This window comes from Bubalus kerabau, chromosome 2 (assembly GCF_029407905.1).
Source record: "Bubalus kerabau isolate K-KA32 ecotype Philippines breed swamp buffalo chromosome 2, PCC_UOA_SB_1v2, whole genome shotgun sequence".
In the NCBI taxonomy this organism is placed as follows: Eukaryota; Metazoa; Chordata; class Mammalia; order Artiodactyla; family Bovidae; genus Bubalus; species Bubalus kerabau.
This window is the reverse complement of record NC_073625.1, coordinates 26056596-26078856: the sequence shown is the minus strand read 5'-3', so window position 1 is coordinate 26078856 and position 22261 is coordinate 26056596. Positions and strand designations below refer to the sequence as shown.

The following is a 22261-nucleotide window of genomic DNA, read 5'->3' as shown; positions in this document are numbered from 1 at the left end:
CTGCCTCTGATCTTCTTGCTTGTATCTGCTTTTTATTTTCTGTGCCTAGAGATGGAAATGAATGCAGAGTATATTTTAGGCACATGTCACCTGCCTGCCCACTTTGAGAGGATTCATTTGCCTCCCGTCGCTGCCTGTTGTTTGGACATAATTGCAACTATGGTCAATTAAGTTGATTTCATGCTATAAACACGGGAGTGCTGATCTTTTGAATCTGGGCTGGTTAGTGGTAACCGTGCTAGGATCCTCTGAGTATGTAAATATTGAGTAGATGTTGTTTTGTTCCCCATGAATGCCGGCTCTTCTGGGTCTTGTTTTCCATCTCTGTCCCCAGTGATTTTTCTCAGCTGACTGCTTATAGTTTTCCCAGGGGCATCTCCCTGCCCTGTGGGATAATTCCCGTTTTTCTCCAGCAGCTCTTCCTTGTGTTTCATAACTCCCCTTGACCTGTCACCGGAATCTGCCAGCCTTTCCCTCTCGGTCTGAGCTGACAGCTGAAGGTAAATGGAACAAGTTCCGAGGGAAACAGTGGCTGTGTCTCTCCTAGCCTATACACCACTGTCATTTTTCTCAACTTTAAAGAATAAAAAGGTGAAAAATAAAGATAAAAGGGTACCCTGTATTTGTAACAATCTGTAATCTAAAATAGCTCCCAAGTGGCTTTTAATTTTAACTTAAAAAAAAAAAATCAATCCACATTCCAAGTTAAAAAGAAAATCAGACAGTGCAGAAGGTTGTACAGTTCCAGGTGAGTCTCTTTCTTACCCAGTCCCCGTGCCCTCTCCACAGAGGCAGCCACGCTCGTGGGGGCTTGTTTATCCTTCCAGTAATTTTTTGAGTCATGTGTAAGCCCATGTAAGCTTTTTTACCCCTTTTTGTTTTACAGAAATGGAAGCATAATATACACTCTTTTATAGCTTACTTTTAAGCATGGACGTATCTTAGGTTTGCATGTTAACACACTTATCTACCACGTGCGTTTTAGCAGTCATATAACATCCCGTTGCTGACTGAGCCATGATTTAAACCAATCTTCCATTAGAAAACATTGTAGGTTGTTTCTACTGTGTTTATAAAGCAGATCAAGGCAGCTTAAAGCTTTTATTACCAGAGTTTGACTAATAGTGACACTTGGGGCACATTTTTTTGGATTTACATAAAAATATTTTGAACCATTCCTTTGATGGCCATCATAGTTTCAGTGTACTTAAAGGTGATCTAGTTTATCTGATTTTACACCAGGAGGTCGGAGGCCCAGAGAATTAACTTGCCCAAGGACACATAGCTAGTGGCAGAGATGGAACTAAAACCTGGGACCTCTTGGTTTTGTTTTTTTGTTTTTTTTAGATTTTTTTCCAGCTGTGAATCTTGCTGTAATTTTGTTAGATCTAGTGAATAGCCATGGTGGAAAAAAGAGTTTTGCATGTAGGAAGCATTTTATAATTAAGTAAAGAATATAATTCTACTTACCCCAGTAAGAATCTTTTATGAGCTTATCCATTTTATGTAACTAGAGAGTCTGAGAAATCTTCCAATAAAAAATAGATTGGAGTAGTCAGATTTCTTCCTATCCGTCTGGGTTGTAAACAGTAGAAAAAGAGGTGGTGTTGCTATTGGTTGCTGCACTCACGGTGGTATCGGCCTGGATTCCAAGAGCCCAGGGTTGTAGCCTTGGTTCTGCTGGTAACCAAGGCAGTGACCTTGATCACTTAACCAAACAGGAATACAGAATAAAGGAATCAGACGAGATGATTTCCAAGGTCCCTTCAACCTCAAATTCTGTGAATTTCCTGGCTGCAGATTTAAAAGTCCTTGATGTGTTACTGACACCTGAAAATTATTCTCACCTGAAAATTATTCTTATCTAAATGAGTTCTCTGGTTGTTTCCCAAACTCAGCGAATACTGATTTCTTTCTCTTCACACCACCATTGTTTGGCGCTTAGTATGTCCTCAAAGCCCCCATTGTTCTTTCTCATTTAACCACAATTCTCGGGTTGCAAGAATCTATGACTCTGTCTTGTAAAATCCTGTTGTTTATACCCTCTATTCTGCAGGCATGCTCAGTCACTCCAGTCGTGTCTGACTCTTTGCGACCCCAAGGACTCTAGCCCGCCAGGCTCCTCTGTCCATGGGATTCTCCAGGCAAGCATACTGGAGTGGGTAGCCATGCCCTCCTCCAGAGGAGCTTCCTGACCCATGAATCGAACCAGGATCCCCTGCATTACAGGCAGATTCTTTACCAAGCTACCAAACTACCAAGGAAGCCCAGTAATATTGGAGTGGATTGTCATGCCCTCCTCCAGGGATCTTCCCTGAGTCTCTGAAGGCTCCTCCATTGGCAGGGGGGTTCTTTACCATTGTACCACCTGGGAAGCCTTCTGCCTACTCTAGTTCAGGCTTTATTATTAGGCTGAAGTATTTGAAATTGCTCTTCTTAGAGGTAAAAAACAGTCAAATATCAACAGTTTTGTTATCACCCAGTCTAATACTTTGGAACTTTTTGAAAGATTTTATAGTTTTGGTCTTTGCCACCAACCAGCCTTTCCCCTGCTTCCAGATTATCTTTTCACATTGCAGGGTCAAGTCATTCATTTCATAAACAAGTATTTGTCAGATATGTCCTGTGTGGCAGGTACAACGCCAGATGCTGATATTGTAGCCAGGACCAAGTCACAAGTAGCCCCCTGCCTTCCCACAGCCCACAGTTTACCACGGAGTCAGGCAAAGACCATCAGACAGTTATGGTACGACATGGACTAGGTGTCCAGGCAGCTCCCGGCAGGTGAGGCTGACTCCCCAGGTCTTCCACGGGAAGAGCCATGTCAGCTGGGGCCCCAGGATAGGAGGAATTAGCCAAGAAACAGAGGTTGTTCCAGGGAGAGAAAATAGCATGTGAAAGCCTGGAGGTGAGGAAATCCTTGAAGGTGAGCTCCTTCAAGAAAATGAAAGAATTTTAACACATTGGAGCATGGACTGTGGAGGGGGAGCTGCCAGCAGTCAGGTGGTGGTTATAGGGGTCCAGATGGAATGGGCCCTTTCACCAACCCTTGTGCAGGGCACTGTGCGCTGTAATATTAATGAATTGATTGGCAAAAGTGTGCTGTCCAGTCCAGGATACAGTTTCCTCTGTTAAACAGACGAAGGAATGAATGTGAATGTGTCAGTTGTGGGTGATGTTGCAGGACGTCCAGAGTAGGTGAAGACGGTAGCATCCCAGGAGGGCCCACACCTGCTAAGAGGGCCAAAGTGGTTTCACTGACTTCACCAAAGCACCCGGTTCAGTGTAGCTCAGAATTTTGCCTCAACGTATTCATTTCCATCTTACGAGTCAGCAGAGGGAAAGGAATCGTCTCTGTAGAAATACTCCTTGCCTCCAGTTCTGTTGGAATCTGGGTTTTCTGTGCAGCTGGAGATAGATACTTGTACTCATTATTATGAAAAGTGCCAGTTTGAACCTCAGAGTTGATATTCTCATTGACCCAAGTGAAGGCAATTCACGGCACTAAGAGAATTCTTTCTGCTGAGCTAGTAAGAGTAAAAGCAATTACGCTAAGCGAAGAGGGGAGGTGTGTATTTACACATACTCTGAGGAAAGGCAGGAGGAGTATTATCAATAACACAAGATATTTTCATTTACTTGAAGCCACACTAAAGAGAACCATTTTGCCTAGGTATTTGGTAAGAGTGAGGCTGAACAAGATTAAGTGTTTAATTAAAATGAAAGTCATTGTAGTGTTCTTATGTTTGGTGTTCACTTTTCAGACCATCCAACAGAAGTGCTTTCAAAATAGTTTTATTTATTTATTTTTGGCTGTGTGTGGTCTCTGTTGCTGCAAGGGCTTCTCATTGCTGAGGCTTCTCTTGTTGCAGAGCACACGCTCTTGGGCACCCTGGCTTCAGTACTTGCAGCATGTGGACTCTGAAGATGAGCTCAAGAGTTATGGTGCACAGGGCTTAGTTGCTCGGCAGGTTGTGGGATCTTCGTGGATCAGGGATTGAACCTGTGTTTCCTGCACTGGAAACATATTTACCACTGAACCACCAGGGAAGCCCCAGAAATGCTTTTAGGTGCAGTTTGTTAAGACAGCTCGACTTAGAAGGAGTTTATTTGTCTCACATAGCAAGAAGCAGCTCTTACCTTGTTCAGAGGCTCAGCAATGTCAGGATTAACACCTATGCTATTTTCTTAGCCTTATTCTCATGAATGTTGCCTCATGATCTCACAATGGCTCCTGCAGGCAGCAGAAACCAGACCCAGGGAAGGGGCAGTGCCATATCACTCATGCTTACATCTCATTGGCTAAATCTCAGTCACATGGCTGTTTCTACCTGCAAAGGAAGCTGGGAAATTGAGTGTTTCACTTCTCCAATCTCTGTAGTGCATGCAGGTAAAGAGAGATTAGAGCCCTATTATAGCAACTGCCACAGAGAAGGCAAAACTAATTTCTCAAAAACTAATACTGATAGCTTATAAATAAGGGCAGTATATCATTTAGCAAGTTGAATCTTGCAACACACCTCATCATTTCTTCTCTTTTAGGATATGAATTTTTTTTGGTAATGATCACCTAGTTTGTAGCTATGTTAATTGGACACTTTCAAGTTATTTTATCGTTTGGACATAGAGGTTAATAGTTGATTTTGCTCTCTTAAATGAATTAATTTTCAGTTATAGTACACTGAGAAAGAATGTTCTCAACATTAAATGTGGTTTTATGTATTTAAAATGTGTTAATAAAAGATATATTTTATTAGGAACATATGGTGGGGCTCCTAGTCATACATTAAGGTGATGCTAAATTTTAATTTCTTTGTGTTTCTCTCACACATTACAAAATATAGAAGCCAGTGAAAGCATTTTAGAAAGCTTCCATAAAATAACTATATATATTTAGAATTGTTTGTAAGAAATTAAGCTATTCAGTCATTTGTATAATGCAAAAAAACATCAAAAGGATCAAATTCAAGAACAATAGAAGAGAGATATGGCCTTCCACCACCTGCTTTGTTATCGCTTCTGTGAATCCACAATTTTCTTTTCAGTTTCCTGGAAGGCAGCTTTGAAAGTTACACTGGCCTCATGCCACATTGATAAGCATTTACTAGGAACTGGTTTTGTGAATGGCATTATGTTAAAAATGTCTTGGCATAGATTGATACTGAACTCTTTGATATGGCAGTCTTATAGCTTCAGCTTTGCTATGACATTAAAATGTGCCCTTTCATAGTTATTGCAGTCTATTTAAGACAGCAGTGATATGTTAAATGAATTTTTACTCATAATAGGTAATATTTTTGATAAGTCTTTAAAAGTTAGATGTAGAAAGAAAAAGGTAAAGTTTTAGCATGCCAAATTGTGCTTTAATGTGGTATCTGTTTTCACATAAACATAGAAAATAAACCATACAGTATAGTTTGAAGTTGGATTCAGAATGGGAAGGAAAACAGTGTTTTTCATCTGGAAAAAAATGGAAGAATGTGGCATGGGAAACATATATAGTAAATGCTTATTTAATTAGAAACATTGAAATATTTAGGTTGAATTTTAGATATTAAAGAATCACCCTATACATGAAATAATACAGATTATGGTACTTTTTATTAGCTCTAAAGTATGTTTCACAGCCAGTAATAGTGTTTTATTAATAGTATATGCACATTACTATTTTCTTAGGTAAAAAGACAACAGGTGTGTTTTTAAATGTATCCAAAATTGGACATTATTTTTCTTATTTGGCTTAGGTAATACTTTGGGTTATTTCAGTACCTGAGAAAGAAAGAAAGTGTTAGTTCAGTCATGTCCGACTCTTTTGAGATCCCATGGACTGTAGCCTGCCAGGCTCCTCCATCCATGGGATTCTCCAGGCAAGAGTACTGGAGTGGGTAGCCATTCCCTTCTCCAGGGGAATCTGCTCGACCCAGGAATCAAACTTAGGGCTCCTGCACTGTGGGCGAAATTTTACAATCCGAGCCCCCAGGGAAGCCCTAGCACATGAGAGTCCTTTATAAAATCCATCAATTATGTAGCTCTGGGTACCATTAATACCAATAAAGCTTCTTTTTGTGTGAGAGACTGGGCTTTTTCCTATTGTTCCTTGTTACTTGAATTTTAGACATCTCATACTCAAATTATTTTTCCATAACTGGTTAATATTTTGAGAACAACATTCTCTTTTTATTTATTATTTATAGTATCTGTGCTGTGCTTAGTCGCTCAGTCGTGTTGGACTCTTTGCAACCGCATGGACTGTATCCCGCCAGATTCCTCTATCCTTAGGGATTCTCCAGGCAAGAATACTGGAGTGGGTTGCCATGCCCTCCTCCAGAGGATCTTCCCAACCCAGGGATCGAACCCAGATCTCCCTCATGGCAGGCGGGTTGTTTACTGTCTGAACTACCAGGGAAGCCCATTTGTATTAGACAAATTCCTAATGTTGAATGTTTTAATTGGCTATTCTAACTTTTGTTTCTACTGTCTATTAAAGGTAGTCTATCGTCTTTAATTCACAATAAGGAGATTTTTGGCCCACTTTGGGGATTTATTTTCCCCGCTCAGATCTTTTGTCTGCATGTGCCTTGTCAGCCCTGCTGCTCTGCTGGGGGCCCTGCTAGATGAAGAATGCGTGATTGCACATGGCCACGATGTTAGGGACACCGTCTGTGGCTGTGGAGCACTGACCCACGGGGCCTGGCCTCGCTGGCACAATGGTGACATCACCTAAGCTGGCTAGCTCAAGGTGGAAAAGTCCAGAAAAGACAGTTTTTAAAAATCTGACAAGGTACATGTGCTTGCAGTGGATACAGCAAGAAGGGCCATGTAGAGTTTTGTTTGTTCTTGTTTTGGAAATGGTTCCTTGTGGTGACAGAGTGTTATTCTTGGCGCTGTGTTCGTCCATGTGGTAAATTTAAAGGGACGTCTTGGCGCATGCCATCATCGCTGAAATCAACAGCACAGCTTGGCTTTGTGATGCCAGGCATCTTCTCAGGTTCCTATTATGATTCTTCAGACAAAATGATCCTTCAGACAAAAACAAAATGAAAGTTCATATGAACAGTTCGCATTTAATATTTCCCGTCATTTGCCTTAGTAACAAAGAGAAAGAGCCAGTCCCGGAGCTGCTATCCTGTGGAGTGACACCTCAGTCACATATTTATCTTCCTCCTTGTGCTCTGAGGAGAGTGAAAGTGAAGGTTGCTCAGTAGTGTCTGACTTCTCTGCAAGCCCATGGAATTCTCCAGGCCAGGATACTGGAGTGGGTGGCCTTTCCCTTCTCCAGGGCATCTTCCCAACCCAGGGATCGAAGCCAGGTCTCCCACATTGCAGGTAGATTTTTTACCAGCTGAGCCACCAGGGAAGCCCAAGGATACTGGAGTGGGTAGCCTATCTCTTCTCCAGTGGCTTTGCCCGACCCAGGAATCAAACCAGTGTCTCCTGCATTATAGGTGGCTTCTTTACCAATGAAGCTACCAGGGAAAGACCTATCCAATTTGTTCATATACATTGTAAACAAGTATAATAAGAGATGTTTGTTCCTTATTTTAAGTTGAGATAAAAATTCAGATTTTCTTCCCCTACTATAAAATTCATGTTCCAGATGAAATTTTTGCTTGTTAGATGATTAAAAATATTTTCATTTGGCATCTTTGGAATTGCTAATGTTACAGGCATGCAATTTTACTACTTGCAGGTATTTTAGTATGCTCTTCTAGTCATGAAACAAATCCAGAAGCTTAACATATTAAGGTGAATTTCTATTATTTAGAAACAAATTGATGGAAAATTAGTCAACAAATTGACGGAACTGATACTTTCTTAAAAGTATTGCTGAAAAAAAAATTTTTTTTCAAATGTAATGAATTTCTGTTAACTTTTATTTACAGTTAGTAGTCCATTTTAAGAACATGAGAAATGTGCTTTTCTTTCCCTGCCAGCCACATGGAAAACGTTTAAGATCAAGTTTGGTTGGTTTTTCAGGAAAAGTTGTCTAAGCAATAATTATCCTGAAATAAGAGTATTTAATAGGAATATGCCTTCTATCCTGTAATCTACTTTTGAAATTAAAAAGTAAAACCATTTTACATGTGATACATGGCACTGCAGCAGGTCCAACAGTCTAGTACTATAAAATTTTAATAGGTGTCTTAAGGCACTCCTCCCCATCTGCCTCCAAAAGAATTAGCTTGGGTAATTTTAAAAGTCTAAACACTGTGCTTTGTTGAGCTTGAAATGTTCCACAGTAAGCAAATGCCATACCTACCTAGAAGTAGAAAAAAGCTACGTGTGGCTTCTACATTATGATTACTAAGAACACTTCTAGAGCAAACTCATAGTGAAAGGAATATTGAAAAGGTTTATACAAATTTAAACTAATGACACTGACTTGTTTCTTAGTTTGTTTATTTAAATAATGGTTAGATGCCACAAAGCAAGAGTCAGCACCTTAACTATAATATGCATGTTGTTGGGCTTGAGGGCTTCTTCCACTCTTGTCAAGGCGGATGCTAACTTCCTCCTTTCATACAACACTGAGTAATGATTTCTTATAAAATCTTGGTAAGACCGTCTAGATTTCGTGGATCTGCAGTTCATCAGACTGGGAAAGTGTGTGTTAGTAGGCTTGCACTGTGTGTGCTGTGTTTAGTTGTGTCTGGCTCTTTGTGACCCCATGGACTGTGGACCACCAGGCTCCTCTGTCCATGGGGATTCTCCAGGCCAGAATATTGGAGTGGGTTGCTGTGCCCTCTTCCAGGGGATCTTCCCAACCCAGGGATCGAACGCAGGTCTCCCGCATTGCAGGCAGATTCTTTACCATCTGAGCCACAAGAGAAGCCCTGGCTTGTATTAGGGGCAGCATCTGGGACAAGGGGAAGTAAAGAACCGGTTTGCTCCTGGGGAAAACACCCCAGCTGACAAGTCCGTTTGGAAAGCCTTACGGGGCTGGTGAGGCTAGAATAGCATCTTTTTGGAGAATGAGGAGCAGGGTATTAGAGTGTAGGATGACTGCCCACCGGGTCCCTCGGCCCTCTCTCTGATTCTCACGTGCTAATCAGCTCCTTTGTGTGTTACCTCTGAGCTGCAAACTATGAGTTATCTGGCACTCCTCTTGATCCAGGTGCTCTGCCTCATAAACACATTCGTCATTTCCTGCTGGTTCTCACTGCCCTAGCCACGAGTCCCTCCCCGACCCTGGGCCTCCCTTTGCTCACCCCCTCAGGTCTCCCCCTTGCCCTGCGTCTCCAGGCCCTTGCTCAGCACTGCTCTGGGTCTCCTACCAGGATAAACCTTGTATGGCACTCCTGTCTGGCCCCTGTTTCTACTTCCAGCCACATCCTCCTACTTTAACCTCAGGAGTGCTTTGCTGTCAGCACCAAACGTCAGGACCTCCAGGGCTCCCATACTTCTCCGCCTTGGTGTTTTCTGCTGTCATATCTGTCTGCCAGACGTGCAAACGTCCATCCACACTGTGTCTCCAGCACCCTTTCTTGTTGGTCGCAGATCCAGGTGTTCCTCCCAATCCTCTCACTGCACTGTGTACATAATTCTCTTTCCTAATTAGCATATGGCCATCGGCAGTGGCCTGTTTCTGTCTCTGCGGCGTAAAAGTCCGGGACCAACTTGCTAGAGGCACATCCAGCAGACATTTGCTGAATGCACAGGGGTCACGTGGATCATCGTTTCAGAACTGGATGCTCCCTCTTATCAGAGCACATATTTCCAGGTAGTCCACATTTAAGACCTCGTTGTCATGGAATTTCTCCCTCAGCATAAACTGCCATCCTCAATTGCTGAGCAAACACTGACTTTCAGAAAGAGCCTGTGGAGAGACAGGTGTCCCAAGAAGTGTTTTAGACGAGGAGGTTCAGATTAAAGTAGAAAGACGGGAACCAGTTGTCTGGCCAAGCTGCTGGCCAAGCTTGTTAGCTCACTGCTTGTGTTTTATTAACCCACAAGCCTTACTTGTCAAGGCAGTAATATAGCGGAAGGCACATGCCTGCCAGTGACCATCACCTTTGCAGATAGCTGTGTGTGTGAGTTAAACAGGAAGAGCTGACTATCAGACACAAGGTGTCTTCGTGTATCTTTGTAGGGCACCGCCAATGGCACCCCACTCCAGTACTCTTGCCTGGAAAATCCCATGGACGGAGGAGCCTGGTAGGCTGCAGTCCATGGGGTCGCTAGGAGTCGGACACGACTGAGCGACTTCAGTTTCACTTTTTACTTTCACACATTGGAGAAGGAAATAGCAACCCACTCCAGTGTTCTTGCCTGGAGAATCCCAGGGACGGGGAAGCCTGGTGGGCTGCCGTCTATGGGGTTGCACAGAGTCGGACACGACTGAAGCGACTAAGCAGCAGCAGCCCTCTTATACCTGCTTCCACCACCCCCAAAACACCAGGCAGGTCCACCTGCCCACAGCAAAGCCACACGGTAGATTTTGATAAACATTTGGTGAGTAAATGAATAAGAAATCAATAGATATATGAAACAAATGTTAGTTACTGAAGGCTACGTATAGTTTTTCATTCGAGTCAAGGCAACCTCTCCTCGTAGGTCTTGTCTCTTGCTTGATTTTAATATTCAGAAAGCAAGAAGATTCTGTCAGTGGCTTGTTCTTGCCTTAGGATGGTTGTATCCTCAGCAGCTAGGTTAGTCCCTGTCTGAATAGTTATGTCTTTCTCTCAGAAATAAGTGTTTTGCCTTTAGGGTGGGGGTCCATATGCCTGAGTGACTGAGCCTGAAACATGGGCCTGTTCTTCTTCCTTCAACTATTTTCTTTAAGAGGATGATAAATAAGTTCTTTAGGCTCGTTTGAAATTTTATTACATTGAGATTTCTGAGTAGAAAGAACAAAGAGAGTAAACAGTGTTATCCAGCTATTTTTCAAGTGAGCAAATGTCCTGGACTCAGGACTTTGGTTTTCCTGATGGAGGTTTCAGTTTCATTGGAATGAAGTCCAGGAAGGTCTGATCAGACACACAGTGGTAATTATCTTGTCAACATGCATCTGAATCTATGTGAAAGTTAACATTTAGTTTTAAGATTTCTGAGTAAGTTGATTCTTTACAATTAGATAGCCTCTTAATGGAGATAATAAATGAGATTTTTTTAGTTTTAAATGGTTGTATTATCAAAATGGTAACATGTTAATAAAGGTAACACAAGGGCAAAGTTTGGTTCATATTAAGCTAACTTGCTATAATAACGAATCCAGTAGGATTTAAGGGAAACTTGATTTTTGGCATTACAAAGTACTCTGTTTATGAGCACTGGGGCTTTGAGCATCACTGGAGATTTTTGCATGGTCTCGGATCTTCCGTTGGTCCAAGGGTGAGGAGGGAGGGAAGGATGCTCAAACTGGGTCATCAGCTGTCATGTGGTACAGCTGCGTCCTCAGGGAGCACAGTATATGGAGCGGAAGATTGAGGTCACAGCGTGCTTTTCCAGCTCTAGGTAGAGGGCAGTCTGTATGCTTATTTGCTCTTAGGTTAAAACTTGAAGATATGTAAATCTATTCTGAGAATTCACATTCAATAGAAGCTGCATTATTTAGATTTCTGCCCAGATTCCCCATAGAAAAAACATGGATTGACTGTTTGCTTGATGGTTAAGTGTTAAAGATTGAAGCTCAGAATTCATTTTAACCACCTTTAAAAAATATTACATTTTAATTTTGAGTAGGTAATATATTTGTTGTAGTTGTTTTAGTCACTAAGTCATGTCTGACTCTTTTTGTGACCCCATGGACTGTAGCCTGACCTCCTATCTCCGTGGGATTTTCCAGACAAGAATACTGGAGTGGGTTGCTATTTTCTCCTCCATGGGATCTTCCCAACCTAGGGATGGAACCTGAGTCTCTCACATTGTGGGCAGATTGGTTCAGTTCAGTCACTCAGTCGTGTCAGACTCTTTGCGACCCCATGGACTGCAGCATGCCAGACTTCCCTGTCCATCACCAACTCCCAGAGCTTGCTCAAACTCATGTCCATCTAGTCCATGATGACATCCAACCATCCCATCCTCTGTCGTCCCCTTCTCCTCCCACCATCAATCCTTCCCAGCATCAGGGTCTTTTCCAATGAGTCAGTTCTTCATATCAGGTGGCCAAACTATTGGAGCTTCAGCTTCAGCATCAGTCCTTCCAACGAATATTCAGGACTGTTTTCCCTTAGGATTGACTGGTTTGATCTTCTTGCAGTTCAAGGGACTCTCAAGAGTCTTCTCCAGCACCACAGTTCAAAAGCATCAATTCTTCAGTGCTCAGCTTTCTTTATAGTCCAACTCTCATATCCATACATCTACTACTGGAAAAACCATAGCTTTGACTAGACGGACATTTGTAGGCAAGGTAATGTCTCTACTTTTTAATATGCTGTCTAGGTTGGTCATAGCTTTCCTTCCAAGGAGAAAGGGTCTTTTGATTTCATGGCTGCAGTCACCATCTGCAGTGATTTTGGAGCCCCCCAAAATAAAGTCTTTAACTGTTTCCATTGTTTCCCTATCTATTTGCTATGAAGTGATGGGACTGGATGCCATGATATTAGTTTTTGGAATGTTGAGTTTTAAGCCAACTTTTTCACTCTCTTTTTTCACTTTCATCAAGAGGCTCTTTAGTTCCTCTTCACTTTCTGCCATAAGGGTAGTGTCATCTGCATATCTGAGGTTATTGATATTTCTCCCAGCAATCTTGATTCCAGCTTATGCTTCATCCAACCCGGCATTTCGCATGATATATTCTACATATAAGTTAAATAAGCACGGTGACAATATACAGCCTTGATGTACTCCTTTCCCTATTTGGAACCAGTCTGTTGTTCCATGTCCACTTCTAACTGTTGCTTCCTGACCTGCATACAGATTTCTCAGGAGGCAGGTAAGGTGGTCTGGTATTCCCATCTCTTGAAGAATTTTCCACAGTTTGTTGTGATGCATACAGTCAAAGGCTTTGGCATAATCAATAAAGCAGAAGTAGATGTTTTTCTGGAACTCTCTTGCTTTTTCAGTGATCCAGCAAATGTTGGCAATTTGATCTCTGGTTCCTCTTCCTTTTTTAAATCCAGTTTGAACATCTGGAAGTTCACGGTTCATATACTATTGAAGTCTGGCTTGGAGAATTTTGAGCATTACTTTGCTGGTGTGTGAGACGAGTGCAATCATGTGGTAGTTTGAGCATTCTTTGGCAGATTCTTTACCACTGTGCCATTAGGGAAGCCTGCAATGTATTTGCCTTGTGTTTTCAAAGTATTTAAAAGTGCACTAGAACACCTTTATATCGATCTGGTTCCTGTTGTCTTCTCTGAAAAGGTAAACACCGTTAGTACTTTCATATATATTATATGAAAGCTTTGTTATGAATTTATAAGCAAAAAAGTACATACCTCTTGATACAATGAGACACATCATCTACATTGCTCTTGACCGTGTTTTTTTCATTTAACACAGAGAGCTTTCTATTTGTGTGTTACAGCTGTGATGTTCCGTTGTATAAATGTACCATACATTTATTTAAGCACACCTCTACTTATGGACGGGCTTCCCTAGTGGCTCAGATGGTAAAGAGTCCACCTGCAGTGTAGAAGACCTGGGTGTGATCCCTGGATTGGGAAGATCCCCTGGAGGAGAACATGGCTACCAGCTCCAGAATTCTTGCCTGGAGAATCCCTTGGACAGAGGCACCTGACGGGCTACAGTCCATGGGGTTACAAAGAGTTGGACACGACTGAGCAACTAAGCACAGCGCAGCATGGCAGGTTCTGCTTTATTTGGGCTTCCTTGGTGGCTCAGCTGGTAAAGAATCTACCTGCATTGTGGGAGACCAGAGTTCAATCCCTGGGTAGGGAAGATCCCCTGGAGAAGGAGCGGCCACCCACTCCAGTATTCTGGCCTGGTGAAATCCATGGACTATATAGTGCATGGGATCACAAAGAGTCAGACACAACTGAGTGACTTTCACTTCACTTCACTCCTTATGGACGTTGGGGCTGTTTTGTTTTTGTTTTTTTTAATCTTTTCTCTGCAAGCAAGTTTGCATTGAAGTGAAGTGAAGTGAAGTTGCTCAGTCGTTTCCGACTCTTTGCAACCCCATTGACTGTAGCCTACCAGGCTTCTCTGTCTATGGGATTTTCCAGGCAAGAATACTGGACTGGGTTGCCATTTCCTTCTCCAGGAGATCTTCCCAACCCAGGGATTGAACCCGGGTCTCCCGCATTGTAGGCAGATGGTTTACTGTCTGAGACCCCTTATTAGGTGTCATTTTAACCCCATGTAGGATTCATAAGAGAATATATTCTTCCCTACTAGCTGTGACTCCAACAGTTTGTGCTAGGATGTGTTAGAGAAGCCTTATCAGCAGGTTTTATATTCTTAAACCTCCATCTGGGGGATGACACTATGCAGGCAGACATCATCAGAGTAATTTAAATGTCTGAATGAGATTCTCCATGGTAGCATTGAAAACTGCATCATGATGTCCATGATAATTTCCAGTGATTTCTATCACTTTCTGAGGCAGAGTGGGGTTTGAATTCTAGGTGTGGCGTTTGGGGTTTTCATGGCTGGACGTTTAGGAACTGTTGTTGGTATGCGAGATTTCCAATTTGAAATTCCAGTTCTACGGCCACTAAGAAAGCCTGAGAGAAATAGAAGCTGGTACCTGGAGACCTTGAGTTTTCCTGAGGTGGTGGCTTACCTGCCCCCCACTCCAATTCTCTAGTGAGGTGGAGTTAGCACCCTGACCCTGAACTGCAGCTGAAGGTGAAGCAGGAACCAGGCAAAGCACAAACGAGAAAGCAGCCAAGAACCAGAGACTCGCATGATTGGAATGCAATCACACTTGGACAGTTGATGTTTTCCAGGGTTGTTGTTCAGTCACTAAGGCTTCCAGGCTTCCCTGCCTTTTGCTGTCTCTTGGAGTTTGTGCAAACTCATGTCCGCTGAGTCGCTGATGCCATCCAACCATCTCATCCTATGTCACCCCTGTCTCCTCCTGCCCTCAATCTTTCCCAGCATCAGGATCTTTTCCAGGGTGTACGTCAGTAAAAACTACATAAGTTCATTCACAGTGATTTTAGCAGTGTTCCAAATATAGTATCAAGTCCTAGAGAATTTTCTAAAATTTCAAAAAACAGATATGCCTTGACACAACTTAACAGCTCCAAAATGCAACAAATAGGATTTTCATTAGCACAAGTGCCATATTGTGTGTGTGTTCATTTCTGCTGTACAGCAAAGTGACTGAGTTACATATATATGTATGTTCTTTTTCATAACAAATGCCATTTTGTTACCAAAAGCTAAAGCAACTGAAATATAATAAAGGAAATGTATAGATGCCAACTCACTTGTGGATCTAAGCCGTCTGAATTCAGCAGCAAACTCAGGAGTGGCTTACACTGTTGCATGGCCAGATCTGGGAGAACAAAAAAACAAACTATTAATAAGTGTTGGTTGGGCCTGGGGAAAGGGGATCAAAAGGTACAAACTTGGAGTTTAAAATAAGTATGTCGTGGAGATGTACAGAATGGAGACTAAAATTGAAAACACTGTATTGCTTTTTTACAAGTTGCTAAGAGAGTGTATCTTAAAAATTCTCACCACAAGAAATTTTATGTATGGTGACAGATGTTAACTAGATTTATTGTGGTGATCGTTTTGCAATATATAGAAATATATTGAGATATATTTGGTGAACCATGTTGTACACCTGAAACTAATGTTATATGTCAGTTATATGGGGAAAAATGTCAAATTAGATTTCAGATGGTAAAAAAAATTTTGTCTTGGGAATTTGAAGCCTTTAACAAAATTTAGCAAGGTAAAATACAAAAAATGTTGTAATGACTTCAGAAGCTTAATTCAACTCTTTCAATATTCAACTCTCAACTTTTTCAAAATATTGACAGATGCTGAACACAATGTAAATATATTATTTCAAAATCTATGTCCATTGAGAAACACTAAAGTTAATCTCTTTGAACCAAGAAAAGAAAAGTCAATCTCCCTATGTTTGAAATAGTGTTAGAAATGGAATTAACCATTCAATGAGAAAAACAGATAAATATAAAAGAAAGTATATACATATAACAAGGAATTTAGCCAAACAATGATACTAAGAAAATAATTTCTGTAGAGTTGTAAATTGAAAGTCTTGATAATCCAGTTAAAAATGTTTAGTTTCTCAAGGAGCCAAACATAAATATTAATACTTAGCTGCTGCCCAACTTTGGCATAAGAGATAATTTGAAGAACAAAAATTTTGGTGCTACAAAAAGAGTGCCTATATTTTCATCCTGAGTATAAAAAACAGTGCTTAATAAATTAATTTATATTTCATATTTTCCCTTAGAAGTAACTTATTAGCACATGACTTGTTAATACTAAAAACTAAGTAGGCAAGCAACTTAATGTTTTCTCCAAAAATGTTAATATAAAAGCTTCATTTCTTGATTTTATAAATATAACTTAATGGTTTAAGAACTGATATTGTATTACATAATAAAATTGATTAGCATAGAAATCCTAGAAACAGAATGAAATGTTAAGGATTTAAGAAATGGTAACTTCAGAGCAGTAAATGATAAATGAGTACATATTTCAGTAAGTACTGGGAAGACATAAGCTATGATATCAGTCAGGAAAGTGAACCTGTATCTACATATGTCACAGTGGAAGTTCTGGATGGTCAAGGATTAAAAGAAGTTTTTTGCTCTTCTGTTTGTTTGTATAAAAGTGTATAAAACAGGATATAAAAGGTAGGTATTTACCAGTATATAGGTTTATTGAAAAGAAGTTAGCAGATAATGGGCTTGGGTGAATTAAGTAACATGTTGTTAAGATTTCTGCGTAAATGTTTATATTTAGTTATGTAACAATATTACATCCCCACCCCATCTCCACTTTCTGAATGGGTGGGAACAGAAGCCTAGGTTCTTGTCTTGGAGTCTGCCCTATAGATGCTGCCTACACCCAGCTTAGGCCCTTCACATCCTTGAACTTCGCTTTGCTATGGAGGGCCACTGAGAAGATTTATTAACTCTGTTTTTTTGTTTTTTTTTAATTTTAATTGGAGGCTAATTACAGTATTGTAGTGGTTTTGCCATACATTGACATGAATCCACCATGGGTGTACATGTGTTCCCCATGCTGAACCCCCTCCCAACTCCCTCCCCATCCCATTCCTCTGGGTCATCCCAGTGCACCAGCCCCAAGCACCCTGTATCATGCATTGAAACTGGACTGGCGATCTGTTTCACATATGATAATATACATGTTTCAATGCTATTCTCTCAAATCGTCCCACCCTTGCCTTCTCCCACAGAGAAAAAAACAAAAACAGTGGGGGAAAAAAAAATCTGGAAAAAAAATCTGAAACAAATACAGCAAAATTTGAACATATATTTCATCTCAATTGTAGATAAAATTGCTTATTTTATGTGTACTTTTCTTATATTTGAAATGTTTTATCTTAAAAAATAAGTAAATAAATATAGAAATAATGACTGTCCAAAAAAAAAAAAAAAATGTCTGGCTGCACTGGGTCTCAGTTGCAGCCTGTGGAATCTTAGATTTGTAAATTGAAGGTTCTGCCCAGGGATGGAACCTGGGTCCCCTGCATTGGGAACCTGGAGTCTTAGCTAGTAGACCACCTGGGAAGTCTAAGTATTTTTAGACACAATATTTTAGTCATTTTAGAAGTGAGAATTATCAAGTGTTAATACAAATACGAGTTGTTTAACCGTGGAAAGCTACCATAGAAAAGGAGAGCCCTTTTCCTGTTTGTTTAACTTAAAGAATATTAAATGTATTTTCCCACTGGTTTTTGGGACATGAATACTGAGGTTTCTTTATTTTCCTTCTAGAAATCAGTTTCCTTCCTTCTAAAAAATTAGAGAAAGTAGTTACCATCTATAAAATGGTCTCAGGTTTGTCACCACAGAATGTAGACACTGTAGGGAATGCCTGTGAGAATAAAGAAATATTTATTTTTTTTAGTTTTTTATGACTTTATTTTTTTCAGATTTACATCTGATTATTTAGACTACTCATTTTAAGAAGTTAAGCAGCTTGCTTTCCTCTGTTTCCAATTCTGTTTGATGTTTAAAGTGGCCAAGACATTTGGAATGGTTCCAAGATGGAACAGTTTTTCTGTATAAAATAGATTCCCAGGGCCCTGTGACAGAAAGTGAGCAGTCACTTAGCATCTTAGATGGATTTGGAGTATTAGCATGTGCGTCTTAAAAAAAAATTTTTTTTTAAACCATATTGCTGCTTGAAGGGGAAAAAGAAACAACAAAGCTTGTGTTTGATAGAAAACAGAATAGTATAGTCAAGAGCATTATACTCAGGGCTTTCCTGGTGGCTGAGTGGTAAAGAGTCCACCTGGCCAGTGAAGGAGACACGGGTTCGATCCCTGGTCCGGGAAGATCCCACATGCCACGCAGCAACTAAGCCAGCGCGTCACACCTACTGAGCCTGTGCTCTGCCGATGCTCTGCCACAGAAGAAGCCACCGCATGAGAAGCCTGCGCAGCACAACAAAGACCCAACATAGCCCAAAATAAAAATAGATAAAAGTATTTTATGAAGCATATGAAGCTCTCAATGAATCATTTTGCTGTACACCTGAAACTAACACACATTTTAAATCAACTACAGTTCAAAATAAAGTAAAAAAAAAATTCTTTTTTCTAAGTATAGTACACTTGGCAGTGAATTTAAAGATCAGGGGTTGAATGTGAGTAGATTTTCACTGTATATGTGGTGATTTATCAGGGATTAGGAAATGACTCATGTACAGTATAAATCTTGGGAACGCACCAGGCCATCAGCAGGGAAAGGAGAGGAAGTTGATAGGAAACGTATAGGAAGAGGGAAAGGCATTAACAGTTCAGTCGTGTGTGTGTGTGTGTGTGTGTGTGTGTGTGTGTGTGTGTGTTCAGCCAGCCTGAATCAGAGCCTCCAGTCAGGGTACTCGTCACAGCAGATTTCTGTACCACTTTACCAGAAAAGTTAGAAACCATGAAGTCAGCATTATTTTTCACACAGTTTCCATGTTTCTGGATTGGTCAATCCATCTGCTTTATACCTCTCATTCTCTGACGCGTATACATCCTTTTAAGTCAGAACTAAAGCCGCCATCTGTGGTTCTAGTTCCAGACATACAGATATCTGATTAATCCCCATTCTCATCCATATGCTTTTCTTTATAAACATAACTGAAGCGCTCTTCTGTGGCTGCTCTAGTGTTTAGGGAACCCACATGGTGTTGGTTAGGAAAATGAAGGTCATGTGTTTTCCTACCTATATCCGTTCCTTTTGCAGTTGAAAAGGGCAGACAGAAGAGTCCCCGAAGTCTGTGCATCCAGACCCAGACGTCCCCAGATGTGCTGTCCTCTGAAAAAGCACTTGAGTTGGCTCAGTATAAGAGCAAATGTACGAAGCAAAGTGGAATTATCCTGCAGCTCAAGCAGCTTCTTTCCCTGGGCAACACCAAGTTTGAGGCATTAACAGTTGTGGCTCAGCACCTGCTGTCTGAGGTAAGGACACAGACCCTCTGAACAGCTTTCTCACTAAGGCGGGGGCGGGGGCGGGGAGGGTGGACAGGATGTGCAATGCCCATGCTCCTGTCTTGGGAATATCTTTAAGTGAGTGATCAGTAAGATTGGGGCTTCCCAGGTGGTGCTGGTGAAGAACCTGCCTATTTGCAGGAGACATAAAGAGATGGTTTCAATCCCAGAGTCAGGAAGACCCCATGGAAAAGGGCATGGCAACCCACTCCAGTATTCTTGCCTGGAGAATCCCATGGACAGAGGAGCCTGGCGGGCTGCAGTCCACGGGGTCGCAAAGAGTTGGACACGACCGAAGCAACTTAGTATGCAGCCACTTATGCTTTTGCCAACTCACCTGATACCTAGAGTCACTGTAGAGTCTAGATTTCTAGAAATCTGGGCTTGAAACATTTCTGAGCTCTTCTCTTTCTCCTCTGGAGTCTCTTAGCCCCACAACAATGAAAATATAATTGCCTGTTCAACTACTGTACACCTCTAGACTATATTAGCACTGCTGATAAAAAAAAATTCATCAGCCGATCTAAGAAAGAAACAACATTGTACTTGAGCCAAACTGAGGATTTTGACCTGGGAAGAGCTTCGCGGAAAGGTCGGAGAACTGTTCCACACCTTGCAAGTCGTGTGCGTGTTTTTTGAGACATCCTTGACAGTTCACACAATCCAGGTCTGCAGGAACAAAGTGGCAGGTCACGTGAGCCCTCGGGCTCTCAGGGAATGTTATCTTTGAGGAGTTGTCTTGCTGACGCTAGAATGGTGCTCTTTATAACGGCTGAGCAGGTATTTCTGCTGATGGGGGAGGTCTGGCCGATGCATAACACAGATACGCAATACACAGTGGAGGGAGAGAGAAGGCCAAAGGACCAAGAACATTTTATGTTCAAACTTTTCTTGTCTTGCCATACAATAGGACTTTTGTTTCACAGCATTAACCTTTTTTTTCACTTCATGTTTTATCGAACTATGTGTAGCTTTCCATATCACGCAGTGAGCTTAATAGTTTGAAAATGAGAATGATTACGGGTCAAATTTTTGAGATAACTCTCAGGGTTGGTCCAAGAATTCTTCAGAAGTTTCATCCATTCCTAAGATAGTGTGTGGTACAACAAACATGAAACAGATTTTCTTTGCTTACTGACTCTTCCCCTGATACGAGGATGTCAGTTCAGGAACTAGTTAAAATTCATTGAGAAAACCAAGTTTCTATGAACATACGCTACTGGCGTAGCAACAGAAAGTTAATTATTTAAGGGGAAATACTGGGTTGGGAATGTAACTTGAGCTCTCTAGGTATTTTTAAATCACTGTTTTAAAGACAAAGATACATGACATCTCAGGAGGAAACCTGTTCAGTTTGCCTGTTCTTTAGTTCAGTTCAATCCAACAAACTAGCACTTATTCTTAGGCTACTCTGATGTGATCGCCTGTCTGGGGCAGGGGAGGCAGAGGTGAATGAGACTTGTTCTGTGCCTTTGACAAGCTTCCAGGCTAGTAGACAGTTTAGATCAGTATTTAGTGAACATTTTACAGCCTTGTTCAAATCTCTCTCTCTCTCTCTTTTTTAAAATTTTTTTGAGGGACTTGCATGGTGGTCCGGTGGTTAAGACACTGCTTCCAATGCAGGGGGCATGGGTTCGATCCCTTGTCAGGGAACTAAGATCCCACAGTGTAGCCTATACACACACACACACACACACACACACACACACATATATATACACACACACACACACACACACATATATATATATATTTATAGATATATCTCTCTACATATACTCTATGTGTGTGTGTATGTGTGTGTATACGTACACATCTTTTTTTGAGATGGAGATGTAGACATTTATCTAGTTTTAAATTACAGTAGCATACAGTATTTTTCTGGGTTTTGGTGTGTGTCTAAATATTTATTTGCACAAATTTACCCCATTAGAGTTGTCCTTCAGGAACATTATGCCACTGATTTGAACAATAAAATGTTACACAAGTAGAATAATGTATATGGACCCACTAAAATGTAATGTGAGTAATTAAGATGGGAAATTGCCTTTGTGGTAAATATGGAGTGATGACACACTGAGAACATATCTGTGTGTTTAATTTCTAAGTGTCCTTTAAAAAATTTAAAACAATGCTTTCAGGTATTTCATAAATACTCTTTTAAAAAAACAGCTTAGGCTTATATTCTGCATGTCTCTCTGTCAGTTGTCTTCCTGTGAGCTCAAAAGAGTAGATATTTTAGTCATTATTATAAGATTTGGGAACAGAGCTACATTCTTTCTCAAGGCAACTTAGCAAGTCAGTAATAGGCACACACTAGAAGAAAAATCCTATTGTTTCCCTTCTGTGATACCCATGGCATTTAGTTACTATAGTACTTCACATATTTCTTATCATGCTGATAAAACCACTGTGGTATAATCAAGACATATGATAGTTTTCTCTTAGTGGAAGAAGAAACAGTTCTAAGAACTGAATAAGCTGTTCAAAATTTGTATACATTGTAACCAGTGATGGGAGAGCATGAATTCTGATTTCTGGTTCTATGCACTTTTTACTTTACCACTCAATACTTTATGCTATTAGACAAAAAGTTTAAAATGTATAGGTTAAATTCTATTTCATCTAATGGAACTCTGTTATTGTTATTAGAATCTTGACTTAACAGTACCACATGATTTTGAGTTAAAACTCATC

At 40.8% G+C, this 22261-nt stretch overlaps 1 protein-coding gene and 1 non-coding gene across 9 annotated transcripts in view; one reads left to right on the top strand and one right to left on the bottom strand.

The window, feature by feature from the left end:
• MTUS1 (microtubule associated scaffold protein 1) overlaps positions 1 to 22261 on the top strand; it is a 188002-nt gene that overhangs the window by 122654 nt on the left and 43087 nt on the right. For all 8 annotated transcript variants that reach the window (XM_055567285.1, XM_055567284.1, XM_055567286.1 and 5 more), the window contains one exon: positions 19320 to 19534. In XM_055567285.1, coding sequence (XP_055423260.1) covers positions 19320 to 19534 — 215 coding nt within the window. The remainder of the gene's footprint in view (positions 1 to 19319; positions 19535 to 22261) is intronic.
• LOC129645179 (U6atac minor spliceosomal RNA) lies at positions 8406 to 8529 on the bottom strand. The gene has a single exon (XR_008711267.1). It is a non-coding gene; the product is annotated as a U6atac minor spliceosomal RNA (small nuclear RNA).